The 21194-nt window shown below is 34.5% G+C and overlaps 1 protein-coding gene across 1 annotated transcript in view; it reads right to left on the bottom strand.

The window, feature by feature from the left end:
* Positions 1-21194, bottom strand: part of LOC129580522 (voltage-dependent calcium channel type A subunit alpha-1) — a 60327-nt gene that overhangs the window by 20677 nt on the left and 18456 nt on the right. The window contains exons 3-21 of the mRNA XM_055471017.1: positions 19081-19527; positions 16988-17088; positions 16552-16707; positions 15862-16082; positions 14439-14542; positions 14168-14283; positions 13577-13636; positions 13398-13502; positions 12159-12356; positions 11739-12087; positions 11412-11576; positions 11000-11329; positions 10344-10916; positions 10104-10247; positions 9834-10035; positions 9592-9756; positions 7227-7337; positions 3479-3562; positions 929-1111 (exon numbers count right to left, since the gene is read on the bottom strand). Of these exons, the coding sequence (XP_055326992.1) occupies positions 929-1111; positions 3479-3562; positions 7227-7337; positions 9592-9756; positions 9834-10035; positions 10104-10247; positions 10344-10916; positions 11000-11329; positions 11412-11576; positions 11739-12087; positions 12159-12356; positions 13398-13502; positions 13577-13636; positions 14168-14283; positions 14439-14542; positions 15862-16082; positions 16552-16707; positions 16988-17088; positions 19081-19527 (3814 nt within the window). The remainder of the gene's footprint in view (positions 1-928; positions 1112-3478; positions 3563-7226; positions 7338-9591; positions 9757-9833; positions 10036-10103; positions 10248-10343; positions 10917-10999; positions 11330-11411; positions 11577-11738; positions 12088-12158; positions 12357-13397; positions 13503-13576; positions 13637-14167; positions 14284-14438; positions 14543-15861; positions 16083-16551; positions 16708-16987; positions 17089-19080; positions 19528-21194) is intronic.

Raw genomic sequence — 21194 nt, 5'->3', positions numbered from 1 at the left:
TTTTTTTTATACAAAAAATACAAGCCACATCGAAAGAGTTCGAGTGTGGCAGCCAATAAAATGGAAAACTTAAAAGAGAAGTAGTAGAGATGATTTTTGCACAGCAGAGATATTGTTGTATTACCGAAAGAGAAGTAGAAGGCCACCGAAAAATGTCTGAAAATTGTTGTGTCGATTCAACGCCGTTGCTGGATCGAACTTCATATTTCCGAAAACCTTATACACACACATGGAATAACATGAATTCGGTTTTTTTGGGTTGTGTGTGTGTTCAAATTTGATTGTGTGCGCGTGTTTTGTGGAGGGAGAGAGGTTGATTGTCGAAATTGCAGTCGAACGAATAATATATAAATATTATATGGTAAATTTGGTGGTAAATATTGATGTTAGTTTGTTTTTTTTTTTTGGTTTTAAATGATTAAATATTGATTAGCTAAACTAAAAGTGTATATTAGTTCTATTTGAATGGATGGATAAACAATTCATCCTTCACTACGCTAAAATCTAGATTGTTTAGTTTAATTGATTCAGTGTATAGTGTCACGTATCACAATAAATATATAAAATTTTAAACGGTTCGATGAATTTTTTTTTTATCGCTATTGGTTCAAATTTTTTGTTATATTTTTCGTCCTTTACTAGAATTTTCCTAATATGTTTCCCTATTTTTGTCCAATCAATTTTTTGTTTTTCGTTCATTTATTTGATGAAAGAGAAGCAGAAGCCAAAAAAGAGTGTTTCGCTTCTGATTTGATTACATTCTCTTGTTTGGCTTCGGCATTAAACACATACACAAAGATAGACACAAAAATAGAGAGAAAAAAAAAATTGTCTGATCATGAAATCATCATTTGCAGATAATTTCAAATCGACACAAATACATGTTGTTGTTTTTTTGGCAATAAAAGTGAAAATAAAAATTGTGTACCTGCATTCCGATGATGGCATAAATGAAAAACAACATTGCGATAAGCAGGCAGACATACGGCAAAGCTTTGAACGATTGAACGAAGGTCCAGAGCAGAATTCGAATGGTGTATCCTTGGCGCAGCAATTTAATCAAACGGGCCGCACGGAACAGACGCAAAAAGCCAACATTGAACGTATTGGCCTGATCATTGTTTTTATTTTTCGGATGAACGATGTGAATGATCAAAAAAGAACGGATTTTCCATTAGCATCAATTCGATTTTGGTTAGGCGTTGAGATGTATTATGTTAAAGTTCATTTTGATAGGGGATTTTAATCTAAACATTTATCTAAAGAGTGTGGATTTGGTGTTTGACATTGGTGCAGTTGTGGTGGGAAAGCAGTTTTACTATTCAAAATATGTGCGTGTGCGTTCTTGTGCGATGCACATCGAAAACTACGACAAAAAACAAAGGAGAAAAACAACACGCCTAAACCATTGACTTTCCAACAGCAAAGGGGGGGATAGGAACAACTAAACATGTGCACAGAAATTTAATACCATTTTACCATTCGCAACGAAGAATCTAATCGTTTAAACATAAACTCAGATGAATCTTCGTTGTTATCAAATTGAAACTTTAAATTTGAAATGAAGATAGAAGTAAATTAAATCATGTTCTCGAAAAAAGAATACCAAATTAATGCACAGAACAAAATCATTCTGTGGCAAAAATCAAAACAGAAATTTCGACAATTTAATCAAACATGCGATTTAATTCGGTTCAACTGAGAAATTCATACACTCACATTCGGACATGCAGTGATTGATTTGTGTTTCTGTGCTTTTTTTCGGTGTTTTGTGTGTGTGTGTTTGAATATGTTTGGTTTTTTTTTTTTGGTATTTCTAGCTATTTCGATTATATGGCGATTTCTAACAGATAGTAAATATAAAGTCATTGAGAATTGAAGAGATGAACTATTGATTAATATGTAGAAACGCAGCTTCTAAACGCTTCTTTCACTAAAAAGAAAATCTAATTCGAAAATGATTTGATTATACGATGGAATCTATGAATCAAAAATTAATGCAAATCAGTATATATATGGCTTTGTCTATTTAAATGGCTGCCTTTGATTTGGATTGTTATTTGGATTATTGCTTGCAAATCACAAAAAAATACTCTGTCCGTTTCAATTCTGTCTCACAATTAAGTAACTTTGTTACAAATGTCCTGTACGGCTACACCAAATAAACGCAATCGACAATTGGATTGATACCTAAGAGAGACGGCTTTGCTTAGTCTTCTGTGTATGGATGGTTTCGTGTTTTTTTTAATTCTTTCTGTGCGTTTTGCGCTTTTCACAAAACAAATAGTTTACTCAATATCAAGAAGAATAACCATTAGTCGAGCTAAATCTAGCCTAACAATAAGTAACATTGCTGTTCGTTGCGAGAACTGTTTTCTGGTGCAAAATTATCATGATTATCAAAAATTGAATTGATCCAATATGAATTGAACTGAACAAATTGGACACATAGATCTGTTAAATATTCCATTTAGCCACCACCGAACAGCAATGCTATAAAAATATAAACGCAAAATAACTATGAATTAAATTACCGGTTTGCGAGGAATTGGCTGGACAAAGGGTAAACTATCAAAATCAGGATTATGTTTTACCTCAAAATCAACAGATGTCTAAACGTTTTCGATTGATTTTGTGTGTGTGATTGATTGATTTATCGGATAATATTTATGTTTTTTTTTGTGTGTGTGTTTGAATTGGACGGTAATTCGTTCAGTCGCAAGATCCAGTCGCCGGATCATCGTAATTTCATTTAATTCGTAATAAAAATATAAACAATATGTATATATTCATTTTGACCAGTGAAGTTGTGATTCGTGTGTGTGTGTGTGTGTGTATGTGTGTGGGTGGGTGTTGTGTGTAAGTGTTGTTTGTTTTTTTTCGGTTAATTATTGTCAAATTATTGTGTTTTACAGTAAAAATGTACAAATATTATTCACAATAAAGAAAAAAAAATCAGATAAATAATTATTTTATGATAAAATTCAATTCAATATAAAACAGTGTGTAAAATGCAAGATGAATAGCACGAAAAAAGTGTTTTGAAAAAGAAGAGACAGATTAATTGCATTCCGTGTAAAAAAGAGAAAGAAAGAGTTAAAATATGGTGTTGCTTTTGCATGTCTCCGACTGGAGTCATTGCAAAAGCGTTTACAATAGATAAGAAAAAAAGGAAAACCATTGGAGAGAAAAAAATGCTGTGAGCAAATATTTCACTCGAAACTGGTGCAAACTATTCAAAATATAAAACTGAATTTATTATCTTTTTTTATTCACAAAAAAATGTTGATTCATTCAAATTTCAATTAGTATACAAATTACGTAAATGAAAATGGAAAATTTGATTTAATTTCGAAAAAAGAAACCAGAATAAAATGAAATAGAAACGAAATTGTTTGAAGAAAAATAAAACAAACGGATGCAAAATGTTTCACATTCGATAAAACTTGTTGGTAATCATTCGTTTTTGGATACAAACCCCAATTTCCAGCACCATCGCGTCGATTATGCTACCGATTACAGTGATGAAGTCGAACACGTTCCACGCATCTTTGAAAAAGTTCTGCAGTTTCATACGGAGAAAAAAATATATTAGCATCACGACAAATGATGATTGCAAAAATTGACATCTATTGCACCTAAGAACCCTGATCTTGATCTTAATCTTATACAATGGCCCATTTCAACTGATGATTTCAATCGAATATTACATACCAATGGAAAATGTCATTGAATTATTTTCTTTACAACTGTAACTAGCTTTACTGTTATTGGACGTTTTATTTTATTATCGGAAGCATGATGTTGTTCAGTTTAGAGCACCTAACCGATGGAATCGGCTATTCTTCTTTGCACGTGTATCTATAGGCGTCGTACAGAAAATGAACAATCCATCATTATTTCTCAACTATTTTGTATACCGATGTTGAAGGGAGCTCGTCTTCTTTTGTACAGATTTTTAGCTTGAATGTTCATATACCTGGTCTCTAATGCTTACTACTTTGCATACAAATGCGAGGTGTATTTGCCTACTGACCACAACTATAACAGCAATCATCGGGTTTGAATAAGCTTCCGATTGAAAACATCGCCTTTGCAGACTTTTTTTTTCTTCACATATTTGTGTTTTACTTAGGCAATTTTGTTCAGTACGAGTTTGGCTTGTACAATAAAAAGAAATTTGCGTGCGCTCTAGTTGAATTACGGGTTTTTGTTATTCTAAAGCTTGTATAAATGACAAACTAAGAAAATTGGACGATTTACGTATTAAGTCTAGCCAAAAAAAAAAAAAAATTGGAAGATACTTTCGCATGGAAAATTACGAAAAAAGGTTTTCTTTCGATTACTACAAATATAAAATGGGAATAGATGAATCAAAGTAGTAAAAAAATCAAATGAAAATAAACATTGTGATTTGAAAGTTGATTAACTTGAAAAATACTATGGGAACTTATTTAATTCTTTTTTAGCTGCATTTATAGTAGCCCTTGTCTATTCCATCGGGTTTCATCTATGATAAGCTGGTTTATTCATTAAAAAAAAACACAAACTCAATCAAATGAAAACAAATCAAGGTGAATGGATACAACCAAAAAATTAAATTGAGCTACTAACAAATGGTAATGGTGCATTTTACTATTGCATTTTTACGGGAGATCGAAAAATACCAAATTCGTTAAATATTTTCATTTTTTTGGTCCAAATTAAGAACGAAAACAATCACTCCATTTTCGAATAATACGCAAACAAACTAATATATACAGATCTTCGCCTTGTTGTTTACGGAAAAAAAGAACGGATATCCTATCGAACGTAAGAGGTGCGAAAGAAAAAAATTATTAAAAATTCCAAATAAAATTCTTGTCTGTAATTTCGATTGTTCGTAGCAATAATTGGGGAATTGAAGGGATTTGCGAAAAATTACATTGAACAATTAATTAAATTTATTCTTTTCGTATGATAAAATGTTCAAAATAGCCATCGAAAAATAGCGAAAAAAGAGAGAAACAGATAAAGTGAATGTTTCCTAAATGAAAAAAAAGAAGGATAAAACGTTTAAAAGCCACCCTTAAACGGTAAACCGTTCATCAAATATCTCGACATTGATCTTACTTGAAACACGCAATGGAAGAAAACGTACATTTAAAATTCAATAAATAGATCTGGCTATAAAATGGAGACGGACCAGAAACGAATACTGCAGAAACAATCAAACAATTACAAGAGGTAATCAAATGAAACAATTTATACGCAAATTGATCAAATTTTTTTTTATATTTAATTGCAACGAAGTCGGCCCAATTGGGATATACAAAAACAAAAATACAAAAACAAAAACAACTCTTCACTGCTGCATCAAAATACAATAAAATGGAAACTCAATCGAAATGATGTTACAAAAACTGATTCCGAACGAAAGTTCAGGGAACAATGGTCTTTTTCTCTGGCGTTTTCTTTTCTCTGTTCTTTTTTCTTTCTTATTAATCATTTACGTTTGTTTTTTTCATTCTGTTGTTACAAACCTTAATTCCGAATGCTATTAATTTCAGCACAGTTTCCAGCAGAAAGAAGAATGTAAACACCAAATTCATAAAACTCAGAACATCGAGAAGCATTGGCGGTGCATCATGAAACTAAATACGTCCGATTTGTATTTTATAATTTATAAAATTGTTAATTAAATTTGCTTTCTGTTGGGAAATGATTCATTGGTTGGTTTTTGTTTTGTTTTTTCAATGACACAAAATTAATCAAAATGAAAAGAAAATAGAGAGTCAAACCAAAAAAAAAAATTTATGTATGTTTTTCATTTCGTCGTATATTTGGAGATGTCGTACCAATGTTGACTGTTTTTACTGAATTATAACAACGAAAAAAGTACGTTCTTTTCATTGGAAGAAAAAAAATTGGCGAACCAAAAATTATTTAATGGTTTTCTGTTGCGATAATGAACATTTAAGCATATTAAATTGAAGGAACGGCGTCAATGTAAAACGGGTTAGTAAATGAATTTGAATGTCAGTACATAATGGAAGAAACTAGTTTTTTTAAGCTTTTTTTCTTTTTCAACGCAGCCAATTTTCGTTTGGAGAATGTGCGAAATTACTCATTTTTGCACATTTTGAGGTGAATATAATTTCGCTAAAAAACCCGCAGAGTTTGAATCACATATCCTAGTTCAACTAGTGTATGGTGTATTTTGGCATCTAATTGGATTTGATTCACATGCACTCGAAGCAGTCTGAACCGTGTTTGCAACCGTGGCCAATTTTCCAAAACGAAGCGTGCGGTTGCAAATCACGGCTCCCGACTGCCATTGAATTAATGTAAATTATTGCAAAAACACGGAAAACAACAACATAATTACGAATTTACAAAACAATTTAGCGAACGAGAGAGAGAGAAAGAAACGTTACGTAGGCAATATTGCTACGAGTGGACGCTTCTAATTATATGTCATTATTAAAGAACACGTCATGCATTGTTATTTTCACCTCTGACACTTTACATTCACAGAGAGCACAATAACAGAGTGATAAATGTAAACACACGCATGTGCGGTTTGCACGAATTGGCAAATTCAATTAAATTCACTATTTGGTGTATATTACAGAAAAAGGAAAAAAAAAACACAGAAAAATTCAAAATGAGTACATACATAATCACACAAAACCGTGCACAAAATGCATTCTCATAACACTTCTATATCTGTATAAATTAGTGAGTGAACAGTTCATGCGTATACTACTTTTGTGGAATAATTCAGGCGTTTGACCATGGACACACCCATCTCGTGTAAATCACCATCAATGTAATCGATTATGGTCATTTCCTCCGGTGGCTATGATTACTTTGCAGATCTCTATATTTTGATGGTTTTACCTCTAAATATCAATTCCAACACTTTGCCTTCGGCTTAACGAACACATATCAATTTCAGTTTCATCTAACATTTATGAATGCTTCGCTTTAAAAATATGTGACAAAGTGAATCTCTGACTGGCCTCCCTACACATTTTTTAGTATGTACAACAAATATTTGCTTTCGCTTCGATTGTCATCGGCAATCGGTGCGGTGTGTGTGTGTGTCTTCAAAATTGCCTATAGCTAGCGAGAGCACTTTTGCTGAAATCATTTGTTCTTTTTTATTTTTCTTGCTGAATTGCCGCACTGATTGTCTAGGTGATTGTAGTTTTTGTTTTGGTTTTGAGTTCTAAAATACCAACCTTTATACCGAATCCGATAATTTTGAGCACAGTTTCAACACTAAACATTCCAGTGAAACCCATGTTGATATATCGCATTGCTTTTTCGTAGCTTTGACTTTGATTATGGTACTGTTAATAGGTTCACACATATATTTATAAAAGTTGTTTTATGATTTATATATGAAATTTTGTTTGATTTTTTTGTGTGTGGTAACGAACAAAATATTTGAATTTTTTTTGTTTTGTTCTTAAAGACAATAAAATGAATATTATATGTTATTTTTTGTTGTGGTGGCTATAAAAGTGTTTATTCTACAAAATTATAAATCCTCAAGCAAATCGCTTTGATACGGTATTTAGCGATTTGGGTCGGACTTGACGACAGAGATCCGATAGCATTTCACGGATATATATATATATAAATATAGTTGAATATATAGATATTTATACGTATGTACAATTTGATTGAGTGGGGGGGAGGTGAATTTTGAGAGACGAAAATTGATAGGGAATTTGTCAAGAGCTTGTGTGCAATTCGGATAAAACGATTCCATTTCTGATGATGATGATAATGATGATGATGTGTTGTGAGTTTGTGTTTGGAATTTCATTTAAAAAAAACTTCGATTACGGATAAAAAATGAGAAAGAAGCTAAACCAAACATCCATTGATAGTATTGAAACTAATGTGAAAACAACAACACAAGAAAAACTCATTACCGAGAAATTTCTGCTTATAGAAATGGTAATAACTTGACAAAAACCAACTTAAAAGAACTAATAATGGCCAGTGCCTCAGCGAATTGAGGTGAATCGTTTTTATTTTCTCTCTCTCGGAATCATCTGTTACAAAACGGAGATTAAAAACTGTGGTTCGGAAACAAAAATCATTTCGAAATTCTTCGAAATTCTGTCGCCTGACATTCCGAATTCCATCATTCATTTCGATTTAAAATGTTTGAATCAGTGGAACTTCTCGTTGAAAACATGCAATTGACGCGCTGCTTAATAACAAAAATAGCAAAAAAAAATTCTTTTTAATTGGGTGAGCAATACTCACTGAGCATTTAAGCATACTAATAAAAAGCCGAAAAATACATTGGTCAGGTCTTATGCGCCTTGAGCTTGATATCTTTAGCTGTTTGTTGCTTCATCCAAAATGCAATTAGTAAAATCAATTCATTTAATGGCGAGCAACTGTTTCAAACATAGTTCTTTGTGTATGTGTACGAAAAAGCAAATCGGGCCAAGAACAAAACAAAAAAATAGTCAAACACAAACGTTGTGTGAGATTCAAAAACATTGCAACCAAACGAATATATAAAGAAAAGTCAATGGGAACAAAAAGGTTCGATAAAAGTGTAATTCGAAATGACTGGCTTACGATACAAATGTGCAAAAAACAACACTGATCAAAAAAAACGGTGAGTCTGGTTTTTTTCTTCTTATTTTGGTACATTTCAAATGACATACATAACATAACATAGAATATTTCTGGCATTCGTTGGCAAAAGCGAACGACGACCGAATTTTTTTGTACGAGTAATCATGCAAAAGGATTAATGCTCGCGTCAGTTGGTGGAACTGGCAGGCTTCAACGTATGATGAATCACTTTTGCGAGCATTGATCTTCTTGGGTAGACGAAACGAAACAATAGAACACAAAGTACAGGAAATGAAAAAAAGTAGTGGGTGTGTATCGGTGTGTATATGTATCGATGCCATTTCATAAAGAAAAACGAATGGAAATCACGAAACAAAAATGGGTTCTGATTCAGTGAGCTGAATATGTATGTGTGTGTAGTATCGCTATGTTCTAAGCGAATAGTATAGATAGAGAGATAGAAATTGCACACCAAACAATCATCTTAATATAGTACAATAAAACAAAGAGAATTCCTATCTCAGATTGCTCACAATATCTACTCTTGTTCGTGTATGTATATCAGTATGTATAGAGAGAGAGAGAGATGTGTTTGAGAAGGTGTGTTTTGTGATTTAGTTGGGAATTTGTATAGAATGCCAAAAACAATTGGTTTGCTCAGGTCAAAATGTGGATTTTGTTATACTTTCGTTGAAAAAAAATATCCAAATTGGCAACAAAGGTGTCGATGGAAAAGATTGTTTCTAATTATCGATTGCGTTCGATTTTACGCAGAAATTGTTCTCTTTTTTTTGAAGAAAACAAAAATCAACGGGTAAACTAGATATTGACTAAGTCATTTATCCACAAACCAATCAACAAAATGATCAAGAAAAGTTAGTTAAAGAAAAATTGAATCGCGTTGAATGTTTAAAAAAACAAATTTAAATGAACAGAAACCATAAAGTAAAAAGGTGAACTAGAAATATGCAAAATGAAAGGATACACAATTGGTCATACCTTCATCATAAGTAGTAGAGTATTGAACACGATTAACATCATAATAAAATATTCGAATGGCGTTGAGACGACGATGCGCCAAATTTTATACTTGAAGCTATTTCGTTTACTTGGCATATATCGCTCCAGTGGACGAGCACCGATCGTGAAATCGATACAAGATTTCTGCAAAAAATTGAGTTGATAAAAGAAAAATTAGTTAAAATTGAACAATCTAACAGTCGAACTTCGTTTTGCCATACCTGATTCTTGTCGATTTCTCCATCCTGTAGCTCGGCTTCGCCTTGCTCCTGAAATGTGATGATAATCAAGGCCACGAATATGTTTACGAAGAAAAATGGAAACACGATAAAGTAAATTATGTAGAAAATGGACATTTCGATGCGAAAATTTTGTATTGGTCCTTGATCGTCATATGTGGCAGCCATCGAATGCTGAAGAATTCTGAAATCGAGAAAAGAGTGAGCATTTAATACGAGTTCCAACAACGAAACGTTTCGTTGGATATTTACTGTGGCCATCCTTCGCCCGTTTGAACGGCGAATAGTGTTAACATCGCCGTTGCAACGTTATTGTAGTGAAAACTTTGTGTCATCCATCGTCGTTTCTCTTCGCGTGGTAGCTCTTCCTCTTCATCGTACACAAAGAATGAGCCCCTGTTTTGGAGAGAGCAAAAGAGAACAACGGTTTGTATTTTGGAAATCTTGTTTTTTGGACTGATCAAATGCAAGCGAACAAACGCCAACACTTACTGGCACTCTTCAGCATTCCGTTTACTTTCATCAGTGCAGTAGAAGAACTTTCCGTTGAACAGTTGAACGCCAATTACAGCGAAAATGAATTGGAATAATATATACACGATTAAAATATTAACAACATTTTTAAGTGAGTTGACGACACAATCGAAAACGGCTTTCAGTTTCGGAACACGTTTGATTGTTTTTAGCGGTCTGAGTACACGAAGCACTCGCAGCGATTTGATTGTGGATAGATTTTGGCCAACGCTGCCACCACCACCCGATGTCATATCGAATCCAAAGCTAACGGCAGCGCAAATTACAACAACGGCATCCATTACATTCCAGAATTCACGTAAATAACTGCCCGGATGCAGTACAATGCCTAAATCGATGACTTTTAGTAACATTTCTATGGTAAAGACGCAGGTGAATGCATAATCAAAATAGTTGAGAATTTTGTTTCGATACGAATTCTCGTCCACTGGATCTTCAGCGGCTAGCGCAATCGATGACATTGTGATGATTAACATAATGAAGAAATCAAAATAACGAAGATTTACGACCCAGTGAGCGGCTCGTCGGATACTGAAAAGAATGATTTTAAATAAATATGCTCCGATTACGAAGATTCAATCCGAGGTTGATATATTCGATGCGAAATGACTTACATGTTGGTGGGCGATAAAATGAACATCGATGAATAGGGTAACATTGGTTTTGGACCTTCGGTTATTTCTTCTTGGTCGTCTTTCTTTTCGTCATCTTTTTTCTTACGACCTTTTGGCGGTGATGCTAAACCTCCATCCATTCGAATGCCATCACCTTGCAACGCTTCCATTTCCTTTTCCAACTCTTGCAATTGTTTTTCTTTATCCTCTTCGACTTGTTCCTCTTCGGCGGCAGTCAGTTCTTGTGCATTCGCTAAATTATCGACAGCGATAGCCAAGAACACATTTAGCAGCGTATAATTACCGAAAAGCACCAAGACGATGAAGTATCTACAACGAAATTGAAAGTGAATTAGTAAAAAAAAACCGCTCACGATTAAAACAAAAACGAAGTATGCGTTAAAATACGTACAAAGAATAGATCATTCCCTTTTTGTTGCCACCTTGCGATTCGATGCCGTGATACATGACTTCATTCCAATCCTCGCCGGTGAGAATTTGAAATACAGTCAACAGAGCGATGGGAAATGTGTTAAAGTTGGTGGGAGGTGTTCCGTCTTCAAAATTAAACTGGCCACTAATTTCGAAAATGAAATCAAATCAAATAATTAATTTATATTCATTTTTAATTATTGGATTGTTTTCTCCTCTCTTTTCGATTTTATTTTTTTTTTAATTTTTCAATAAAATACTGATTTTCGTTTGTTTGTGAATTCATTCCAAAACACAAACGCCTTACCCAAATAGCTGCATGCCCAACAATGCAAATATTAGTATGAACAAGAAGAGCAAGAACAGCAACGAGATAATCGATCTCATTGAATTCAGCAATGATATCACAAGATTTCGCAGCGACGACCAGTATTTGGTGACTTTAAATATGCGCAACAATCGAAGTGCACGTAACACAGACAAACCAAATGAGCCACCTTTCCAGTGCGTCCATAGAATTTCAAACAATGAACCGAAAATGACCACGCAATCGAATCGATTGAACGCTGATTCGAAATACTTGCGCGGTCCCAGTGCGTACATTTTTATGAACATTTCCATCATGAACATTGCCAAGAACACGTATTCGGCATAGTCTAAAAATCGGAAAAGCAAATATTATTACTGGTTATCATGTTAAATTGTGATAAAAATCCATTCAACTCACAAAGGAAGTCAGTGAGCCATTGTGGTTGCTTGTAATGCTCCACTGCAACGGTGACCGTGTTGAAGAACACCAAAATGATGACAAACCAATAGAACCATTGGGTTTTAACGGTGTGTCTGATCCAAAAACGGAATCGTTTTTCCGCCAACCAGAAACTTTTGCAACTCCCTTGATTCGGCACTTTTGGTTTAAGATAGCCTGAAATCATGTAATATCAGTTTTTTGGCAAGATAATTAGAAGAACAGAGATAGAGTGAGGGTGCATAATAATACTAAACGTTAAAACAAATAGATGCGGAATTTTGGTTTCTAATTTCACGGCAGAAAATCGATTTCATGTGAGTTATAGACAGGGAAATATGGATAAAGTTAAACGCATCGTTATATTCGTTTGGCGCAAGTCGGAACTATTAAAAATTGTTAACGTTCATTTGAAACCGATTTCCTTCTACACATATATACACATGACGGAGCGTAGTCGAAATGTTAGTCTGTCCAAATAGCTGATTCCAATGGAAACTAGCGCGTTTATGAAAAGGTAGATTATTATTGAAATCAAGCAATTTGATAGAAACGAAAATAACTTTCGACACGATCCCTCACAATTCTAATGACTAATAATAATATTTAATAGGCTATATAGTCTTTGCGTGTAATTGTTTTTAGCTTGGTTTGGTTCGAGCAAATGCTCGATTTGCGAGGGATGACTTTGATCAAAAAAAAAATCCGATACGAAGGCGTAGACAATCGATTTCTAGAACGAAAAGCAATTCAATGAAGCAAGCCTACTTGTTGAATTAGCTGGTAACGGAAATGGCATTTGGATTAGCTGTACAAAAGTGGTATGTCTTAAAAATAGCACATGACGGTGAATTAAAAATAGCATTTTAGCTAAATACTATTCAAGCCGACTGTGATAATCCTTTCCAAACACATAGAAAAGTCATTTTAATTTCTTACTTATTTTTCGTAGTTTTGCCTTTTTTGTTTTATGCACTGTGAATAAAAATACGAAACATCAATTGAATAAATTGCATCCAATGCAATTCAAATTCATGTTCAAATGCGATCGAATGGTGTCGCATCATAGTTTTATCTCCATACATTGTGTTTTATTTTTTTTCATACAAACCAAAAGTATATACCATTTTAGTTGAATATAAATGAAAGAAAAAAAGTGTGCAAGAAGAATAGAAATGACAGTTGTATAAAGTGAACATCATATTGATGGACGCTCACCTTCATCTCCGCAATCTTCGTCGGCATCTTCGTCTTCGGTATCTGTTGACTTTGATTTGCCCAGATTCTTCAGCTTTTTCCGTTTGGCAGCGACTCGTCGACGTGCTGTAACATCCATGAATTGAAAATGAATTAATTTAGCGAATGTTTGAATGAATTTAAAATCGATGGCGACTCACCTTCCATTATGTGCATTTTTTCCTCTTCAGTCGTTCGCTCTTCAGCTAAAATTACCTCCTCTGTTTTTTGTGTATGTTTGAAATGGAAAAGAAAAGGTATTAGCGATTTGGATCAAATCCGACACAGATCACAACACGAAGCATAAGCACTTAAAACATTCATTTAGCAATAAAAAAAAACGAAGAATACTTGCCGGCTTTACAGATCCATTCCACATATCCGTTTAATTCTCTCTCGAGAAGCTGCTGCCTTCTAAGCTTTAAAAACTCTTGCCTATTTTCTACTTTTTCTCTTTCTTTAGCAAACTCACTACCAGGGAAATGGGAATTTACATAAAACGAAAAATCGATTAATTTCAATTACGTGGCAACAAAGCACGACAGAGTATAGAGGGGAGAGTAAGAGCAAGGGAGTCTGTGTTTTATCAAAACTTGTTGACCAAATTTAATATGGTCAAGGATGAAGCATTATATTTTTGTGTCTGGCGTGTTTTTTTTTCTTGGAGGGTTTTCAAATTACTCAAGCGAAAATTTCACCAAATTTACGCATCAAGCGATACTCAATTGAGTGAAACGATGTTTCGAAATAACCTGCTTGAGAAATCCAATCCAAATATGATGACATATCTTCGATAAATTGCTTTCGATTCCGACATTTGTAGTATTGAACACGTCGATCGACCCGATTTCTTTCATTGGAAAATTCGCTTTTTTACGAAAGCAGTGAAGCAGGTAAAGTTTAATTTTTCGTGATTCGATCGATAAAATTGTCGAAATAGTGTTGTGTTCGAAACAAAATAAAAACAAACAGACTTTTTTTTTCAAAGATTTTTTCGTTTCCGAAATGTTGATATTCACTTACCCGCTGAGAACACCAAGAACCAAATTTAACATAAAAAACGATCCAAGCACAATCAACGGCACGAAGTAGATCCAATTGTACATTGCACCGAGTGCATCGTTGGTCTGAATTTCAATTTGGTTGTTTGTTTTTGTGTGCGGGGCCATTTTCGCGACATGTTTACATTTCACGATTTTTCGATGTTAGAAAGCGCCACAAATAGAAAAGATTGTGTTAGTATTACAATTTTAAATTCGATGCCATAAAAAATGATTTGTTTGATGCACGTGACAACACTGATACGACACGAACTAACTTCGAAACATACAGCAAGTGAGTGAGTGAAAGAGACAGAGAGAGAGAGCAATGAAGAAATGTGACAAATACACACATGAAAATAGACACACAGCAAACATAACCATCGTGCAAAGTGACTGGAACAACGACATCCGTAATAGCAAAACGCGCACGCGATAGTTCAACATAATGTATATGATATGTAGTGACGAGAGTGAAAACAAAATGACTCTCTTTTGGACGGAAATGAAGTCTGAATTGTCATTTCCATCATTTTGCACAGACGATTGAGGCCAACAGCTGTTGATCTCTGTCTGTTGAGTGTACTGAATGATTTATAGTTTGGAGTGAGAAGATTTGGTGAATTTGATGTGTTAATCTGTTGATAAACAGCAGAGGTGGTAGCAATTTCCTTTCATTTCTGGAAGAAAATTGCATTCCGTGTGACATGATGATTTACATGACTACAAACATGCAATAGTAAATTAAATACATTCTCATTTGGCGACCATTTGATAAAAGTACATTTGCAACGGGGGAAAAATTCGCAACCAAAATCAAGTCTTACCGTTGCATATGCACACCTTATCAATTGTTCGATGAGATTTTGGTGTTTTGTTTTCCGTTCGTCGTTTATAAAAAAGATAATAACAACATTAACAAGGTTGGATGAATACGTTTGTATAAGAGGTTGAAAGTTTTGAATACCACATTTAGAAAAATCACCATAACTCAATGAGAAATGAACAGAAAAAAAAACGTATAAAAAGAAATAGAGCAGTTTTGTTTGATGTAAGAGCCAATGAACGAACAGAACGAACTGATGAACGAGAATTTTTTTTTAAATAGCAATACAAATGATACATACAATAGCAATCATATCACAAATAGATCATGTTTCTCCTTTTTTTGGAGTACAAAAATAAAAAAAAGACTGTTCAAATTAAGACAACTACACCAATCACGAACAGAGTAAGAAACAAAACAAAAAATGAAGCGATTCTCATTTGGTTGCTTTCAATTTTGTGTTTCGGTTGAAGAGACAGACAGATTGAAGTGAACACAGTCGATATTTGTCACCAGTGTGTAAAAGTGTTCAGAAGACGATGTTGGTTGCGTTTAGAATTTGAAATGTAATTTAACGAACCCAATAGAGGCAAGCGGTCCAGCCCTCCATCGTGATACACTGAAATACCGTCAACATTGCGAATCCAATGTTATCGAATGACGTTATGCCGTAATTGGGACCATCCCATTTTTCTAAACATGTACTAACACTCGCGTTACATGGATATGCTCCAGACGGTGATAATGTTTTATTATCAGAATTACACGGAACTTCGGCATCTCCCTCCTTCACAATTACATCTACGTTTTCAGTTTTCGTGTTTGTGTATTTATTTAATTTTTTGTTTGTTGGTTTCATGACGTGTGTGTGTATGTGTGTGTGTGTGGTTTCATGTAATTGAGTGTAAAATTACAAAAGAAAAATAATGTTGTGTAAGTCCAATGGGTATTATAGTCGATTAGTTTAATTTGAAGTTTTGGTTTGGAATTTTCAATTTGGTTCATTAAAATTGAATGAAACATTTTCACTTCGAATTGAATTTGCTTTCGAATCGCTCTGACTGTTTCACTTTCTGTGAAAGTGGAACATTTAATGTGCGATTGTGCGTGCGTAGCCGTGAATGTTTCTCTTTGATTTATGGTCAATTAGCACACAACAAAGGAAATTCAATTCGCTGTTTAGTTGGTTTAGTTCAAAAAAAGAGAAACAAAGATAGACGGAAAAAAGGAAAAACGTTTGTGAAAAAAATGAAAACAAAACTATACTCACTTATATTCTCTAAACTATAACAACTCTTGTGCAATGCACCCGAATAGAACTCGAGCCCAATGATTGCAAATATGACAATTGCAAACAAAACCAAGAGTCCGATTTGAAGCAACGGTGCCATAGCTTTTATTATTGATTTTAAAACTACTTGTAAACCTGGATCGGTCGAATAATCAATTGCACAATTGGAATGGGAGTGAGAGAGAGAGAGAGAGAAAAAAAACCATCGTTAGTAAATTCTTATTCAATAAAATTGAAAAAAATTCTAATGAAAAATATTGAGCTACAAATGAAATAGAAACAAAATACACGCTATAAACTCACTACGGTAAATGAAAACTATAAACTACGAAAAATGCTAGAAACAAAATGAATATCCGATAACAGAAAAGGACTAAGCATTTTAACGGTCTATGACTAGCGCCGCACTACTCACTAGGAATTCCAGATACTAATTTTAGCGGTCGAAGAACTCTTATCGCTCGTAGAGTTCTTAGATCTACTTGAGTTCCTATCGATGGAAACATTGTGATGAACCTGTGGTTTGTGTGATGTTCGATTGCAAGATGCGATCGAGGTTTTACGAAAAAGACAAGAAAAATACAATAAAGAAACGATAAAGAAAACGGTCTACGATTTAGCACTATTTGATTATATGGAAAAATAGATTAAATTGTTTCTATGAAAGAAAAAAAAATGTTGACGCTCACAGCTTAGAATATGTGAGATTCAAACGATTATATATTTTTCAATAAAACACTATTTGCGACTAGCCGAAGTAAATTACACATTGTAATTGCACAAACATTCCCAGCGAGAAGAAAAATACAATCGTTATATTACACGATTCGGTCTCATCAAAATAACATGTATCATTATGCGAAAATGCCTGTGTTTACAATGTACTGTACGGTGTACATTGTCTATAAGAATATAAGGTTTGTGCCGCTTAAATGTAGCTCATAGCGTACATAATTCGTATGGATAAAGTTGTCTGCATCTAGACTAGCATATATAAAATGTATATTTTGAAATCGATAATTTGCAACTACATCCCCAGCCAGTTGTATCGATGCCAATAGCTAATAATGGATCGACGCACACAATACGGCAGCAACTAAATGTTTTCAATCTTATTTTAGATTAATTGATCTCTCAAGCGACTATTAATTAATAGTAATGGCGTTCATTTATCAAAAATCTAGCCAATCGGAAGCCAATACGTTATGTTGAAGTAATGGTATAACATTATCAACAGGTCGATTATAAAAGGATAACTGAGTGAGACGAGAAAAAATATCTATTACGAGAAACAAACAATTTTCTATGCGACAATATCATCGATTGGGATTGTTATATGAACAGGAACAAGAACAGGAACAACACAATTATTGTGGAAATTAATATTTCAATTAGTGTCGATCTATGGTGTATATATATGCGGGCTAATAAATGTTTTGAAGTCAATTCGATTAATTGAAAACGTGTTAAAGACTGAAAACGAAAAATGTCGTCATTTTTATTATATCGACACGTTTATTTCCTACGGTAAATAAATGACTAAGTAGTTTAATCTATCTCTAAATGGTATACACTTCACCACCACGCCCAAGTTGAACAGCATTCGAACATTTCTGAGAAAGACCAACGAAAACCCACATATTCCAGGATAAACCGTAAATACCCAAGGAAAAATCACCATGTAATTCATGGCCTATGAATCATGGGTTTCACCCTCGATCAGTTCCGAAAAATCCGAGGGAAATTCCGTGAAACGGATCGAGAATGAAATTATATGTGAAAAAATAAATTGCAGTAATTGGAATGAAACATACAATATATATTCAGGTAATTATCATGACCTGCCGCCGAAGGAAAAAAGAAACACGTGGTTGCTGTTAGCTTTTCAGCTGAATGTTTTCGAATGTTGGACTACGGAGCGTTTCGGCAGAAGTGGTACACTTTTTGATTTTGTCCATTAACGTTTGGAACTGGATGTGTTTATGAAAGAGAGAGTGTGGATGAAAGGCAATTGACACGCCAGCGCTTACTTGGTATCCGAGAGACGAGTTTTAATGGACGTAATACTCTGAACGAACGTAACATACGTAAATCGACATCGACATTTGCTTCGGCGAATACGGTCATTGAGCTAATTTCCGTATTTTCGATTTGAATTTTGAGATTGTGTTTTTGACAACGTCGCATTCGTGCGATATATTGAATGTTCGTTTTTCATTTGGTCAGACAAAAAAAGAGAATTATATGTCTTGATATTGTTTTGATTTTTGGATAAAACGCAAAGTGAAAGAAAATTTTCATTTAATTCGGTCCGATTGTGGGATTGCCACCTTCAACGGTGTAATTTTTCTTTTCCGTTGATGAAACACGCACGCAAATGGCTCGTGTCTGTAATGTATTCGAAATTCCAGAGCAGATCGACGAACCGTTTGTTCAAAATGTTGGCAGTGCCCACAAACGCCGGAAAGTAAATATTTGATGATACCAATTAATTGGCCTTACACTTACCCAGTTACTACAACGAAAAAATCCATTATATTCCATATGTTCCTGAGATAGGAGTTTTTGTGCAGTAAAAAGCCTAAGGCTACAATTTTCAGCGATGCTTCCACACAGAATATACCCAAAAAATAGACTTCAGTCGCTTCAAGAGACTTCGCCAATGTTGTTCGGTCGCCATCTGGTAAATGCTCTTCGAGAGCGAGCACCACACAATTTGCGATGATTGTCATGAGTACGGCATATTCAAACGGTGGCCATTCGATAATGAATCGGGTATATTTGCGAATCGGATTCTCTTCTGTGAATATGAAAAGCGATGTGGGACCACCACTAGTTGGTGGTTCACCGCGAGACTGTTGACCACCCATTTTATCAGCTAAACGATAAGTACTCTTTTGAAATCCGTTTCGTGAAGTGTGGCCTGCTAGCGCTGCTTCCTGAGCTGCCGCTAACCTATTTGGGGTTAGAGCGAAAAAAAAAGACAAAGAAACACAGTGAGTATATGGTAACAACAACAACAACAACAACAACAGAGGAAAAAACGAACAGAAAACGCTGAACCAATCGCATTAATTCGGTGGAAAACTGTCACTTCGGTGGTGAACACAAATAAAATGTGGATTATCAAGTTAATTCGCTCGCCCAAAGTGACTTACCAAACAATAATGCAGTAATTATCATTTATACGATCCAAAAGCAATTAAATTGTTTTCGAAATCAACTTTATTCAATCGATGCATAACTTTTTCCATTCAAACGCACATTGCTTTTTTTTCTCTATCTACAAACGTGACAGAGCCCAACCATCCACAGTGGCATAATTGATGAACGAGTCAATTGTTTGTGGAGTTTATTTTTTCTATATTTAAATATATCATTCATGAATATTATTCTATCGCGAGGCTAATAAACAAGCAAAAATTCTGGTATGGGATGACTTAAGCTCTGATTCGGCGAAATTGATGACGAAATGTTCGCTTTTTGCAGTAAATTTCCGGCGCATTCTGCGAATTTCAATCAATAACAGATTTCATGGAAATAAATCGGCTTGTGACATTTTGCGCTTTCATGCCCACTTCAAATTGTGATTCTGAAGTTATGAGAGAGGCAGCGGGCGAGGGAGAAGGAAAAGAAGCACGTCGTCGAATCGATAAAATGCGCTCGCCGCATAATATATACACACACATCATAAACATACTATATTTGAACCATTACATTTCAATACTAAACGCGTTCGTTTGAATAGCGTAGATGGATAAATGTCACATCACGCAACACATGCTCACTGCGTCAGTGTATTGGATTGGAGTGTGTATGTGTGCGATTAATGTCATATGTTTCATTTTCGTATAAGCTTAAATTAAACGCTGTGTTTTTATTCGTCTTCGCTGCCCTAGCAAGCAGCAGCAACATGTAATGGGGTTACTGGTTTCATTCGTTTTTGTTTGAGCTGCGCTCTTCATCTTTTCTTGCATTGATCATAAAATGGGATTATCCGTTTCATGGCTTGATTTAAATTTTGTGCTGCATTTTTAAGCCGAATGGATTCATTGTTTTCGATGATTCTTTGAAATTCAAATGCATGGGATTTTTGCGTACTGCATTTTTTTGTCCGCTTTTAATTCCTTTCATTTTCAAGGTATCGAATGAAATGAATAAATGGTAAAAGCCATTTTACTGCATCGCGTGCAAATTAAAGATTATCGTCGTTTCCAGCCATGAAACATGCAAATTTACTGACCACAAACGACAAACACTCGCACACCCTTTCTTTTGATTCAAACTCGTTCCTTTGTTGGCCAACTTCTAACGCCAACAAGAACGAAGGAAGGAAGGAACGAATTGAATTATTTAAATGCGTGGCGAAGCGAATACAACATAAAAGCCAATGCGTATGCAATTTACCAGTCAACAGAACGATACGACACATCCGCATCGGGGAAATAAAGTCCGTAAATAGCTTGTACAACACACATTAGCCTTGCCATGTATCGAACTTTATTCCTGCAAAATGTGTCATCATTCGATTTTCTCAAACAATTGAATCGGAACTAACATTGGCAAGCGCGGCGATACTGAACGGTTTCACCTCAACCGCATTACTTGAAATCAACTGAATA

The sequence above is a fragment of the Sitodiplosis mosellana genome, unplaced genomic scaffold (assembly GCF_009176505.1).
Source record: "Sitodiplosis mosellana isolate CC-2019 unplaced genomic scaffold, AAFC_SMos_1.0 Smas_scaffold_1, whole genome shotgun sequence".
In the NCBI taxonomy this organism is placed as follows: Eukaryota; Metazoa; Arthropoda; class Insecta; order Diptera; family Cecidomyiidae; genus Sitodiplosis; species Sitodiplosis mosellana.
The sequence above is the reverse complement of the archived record's forward strand: the minus strand, read 5'-3'. Positions and strand labels throughout refer to the sequence as shown.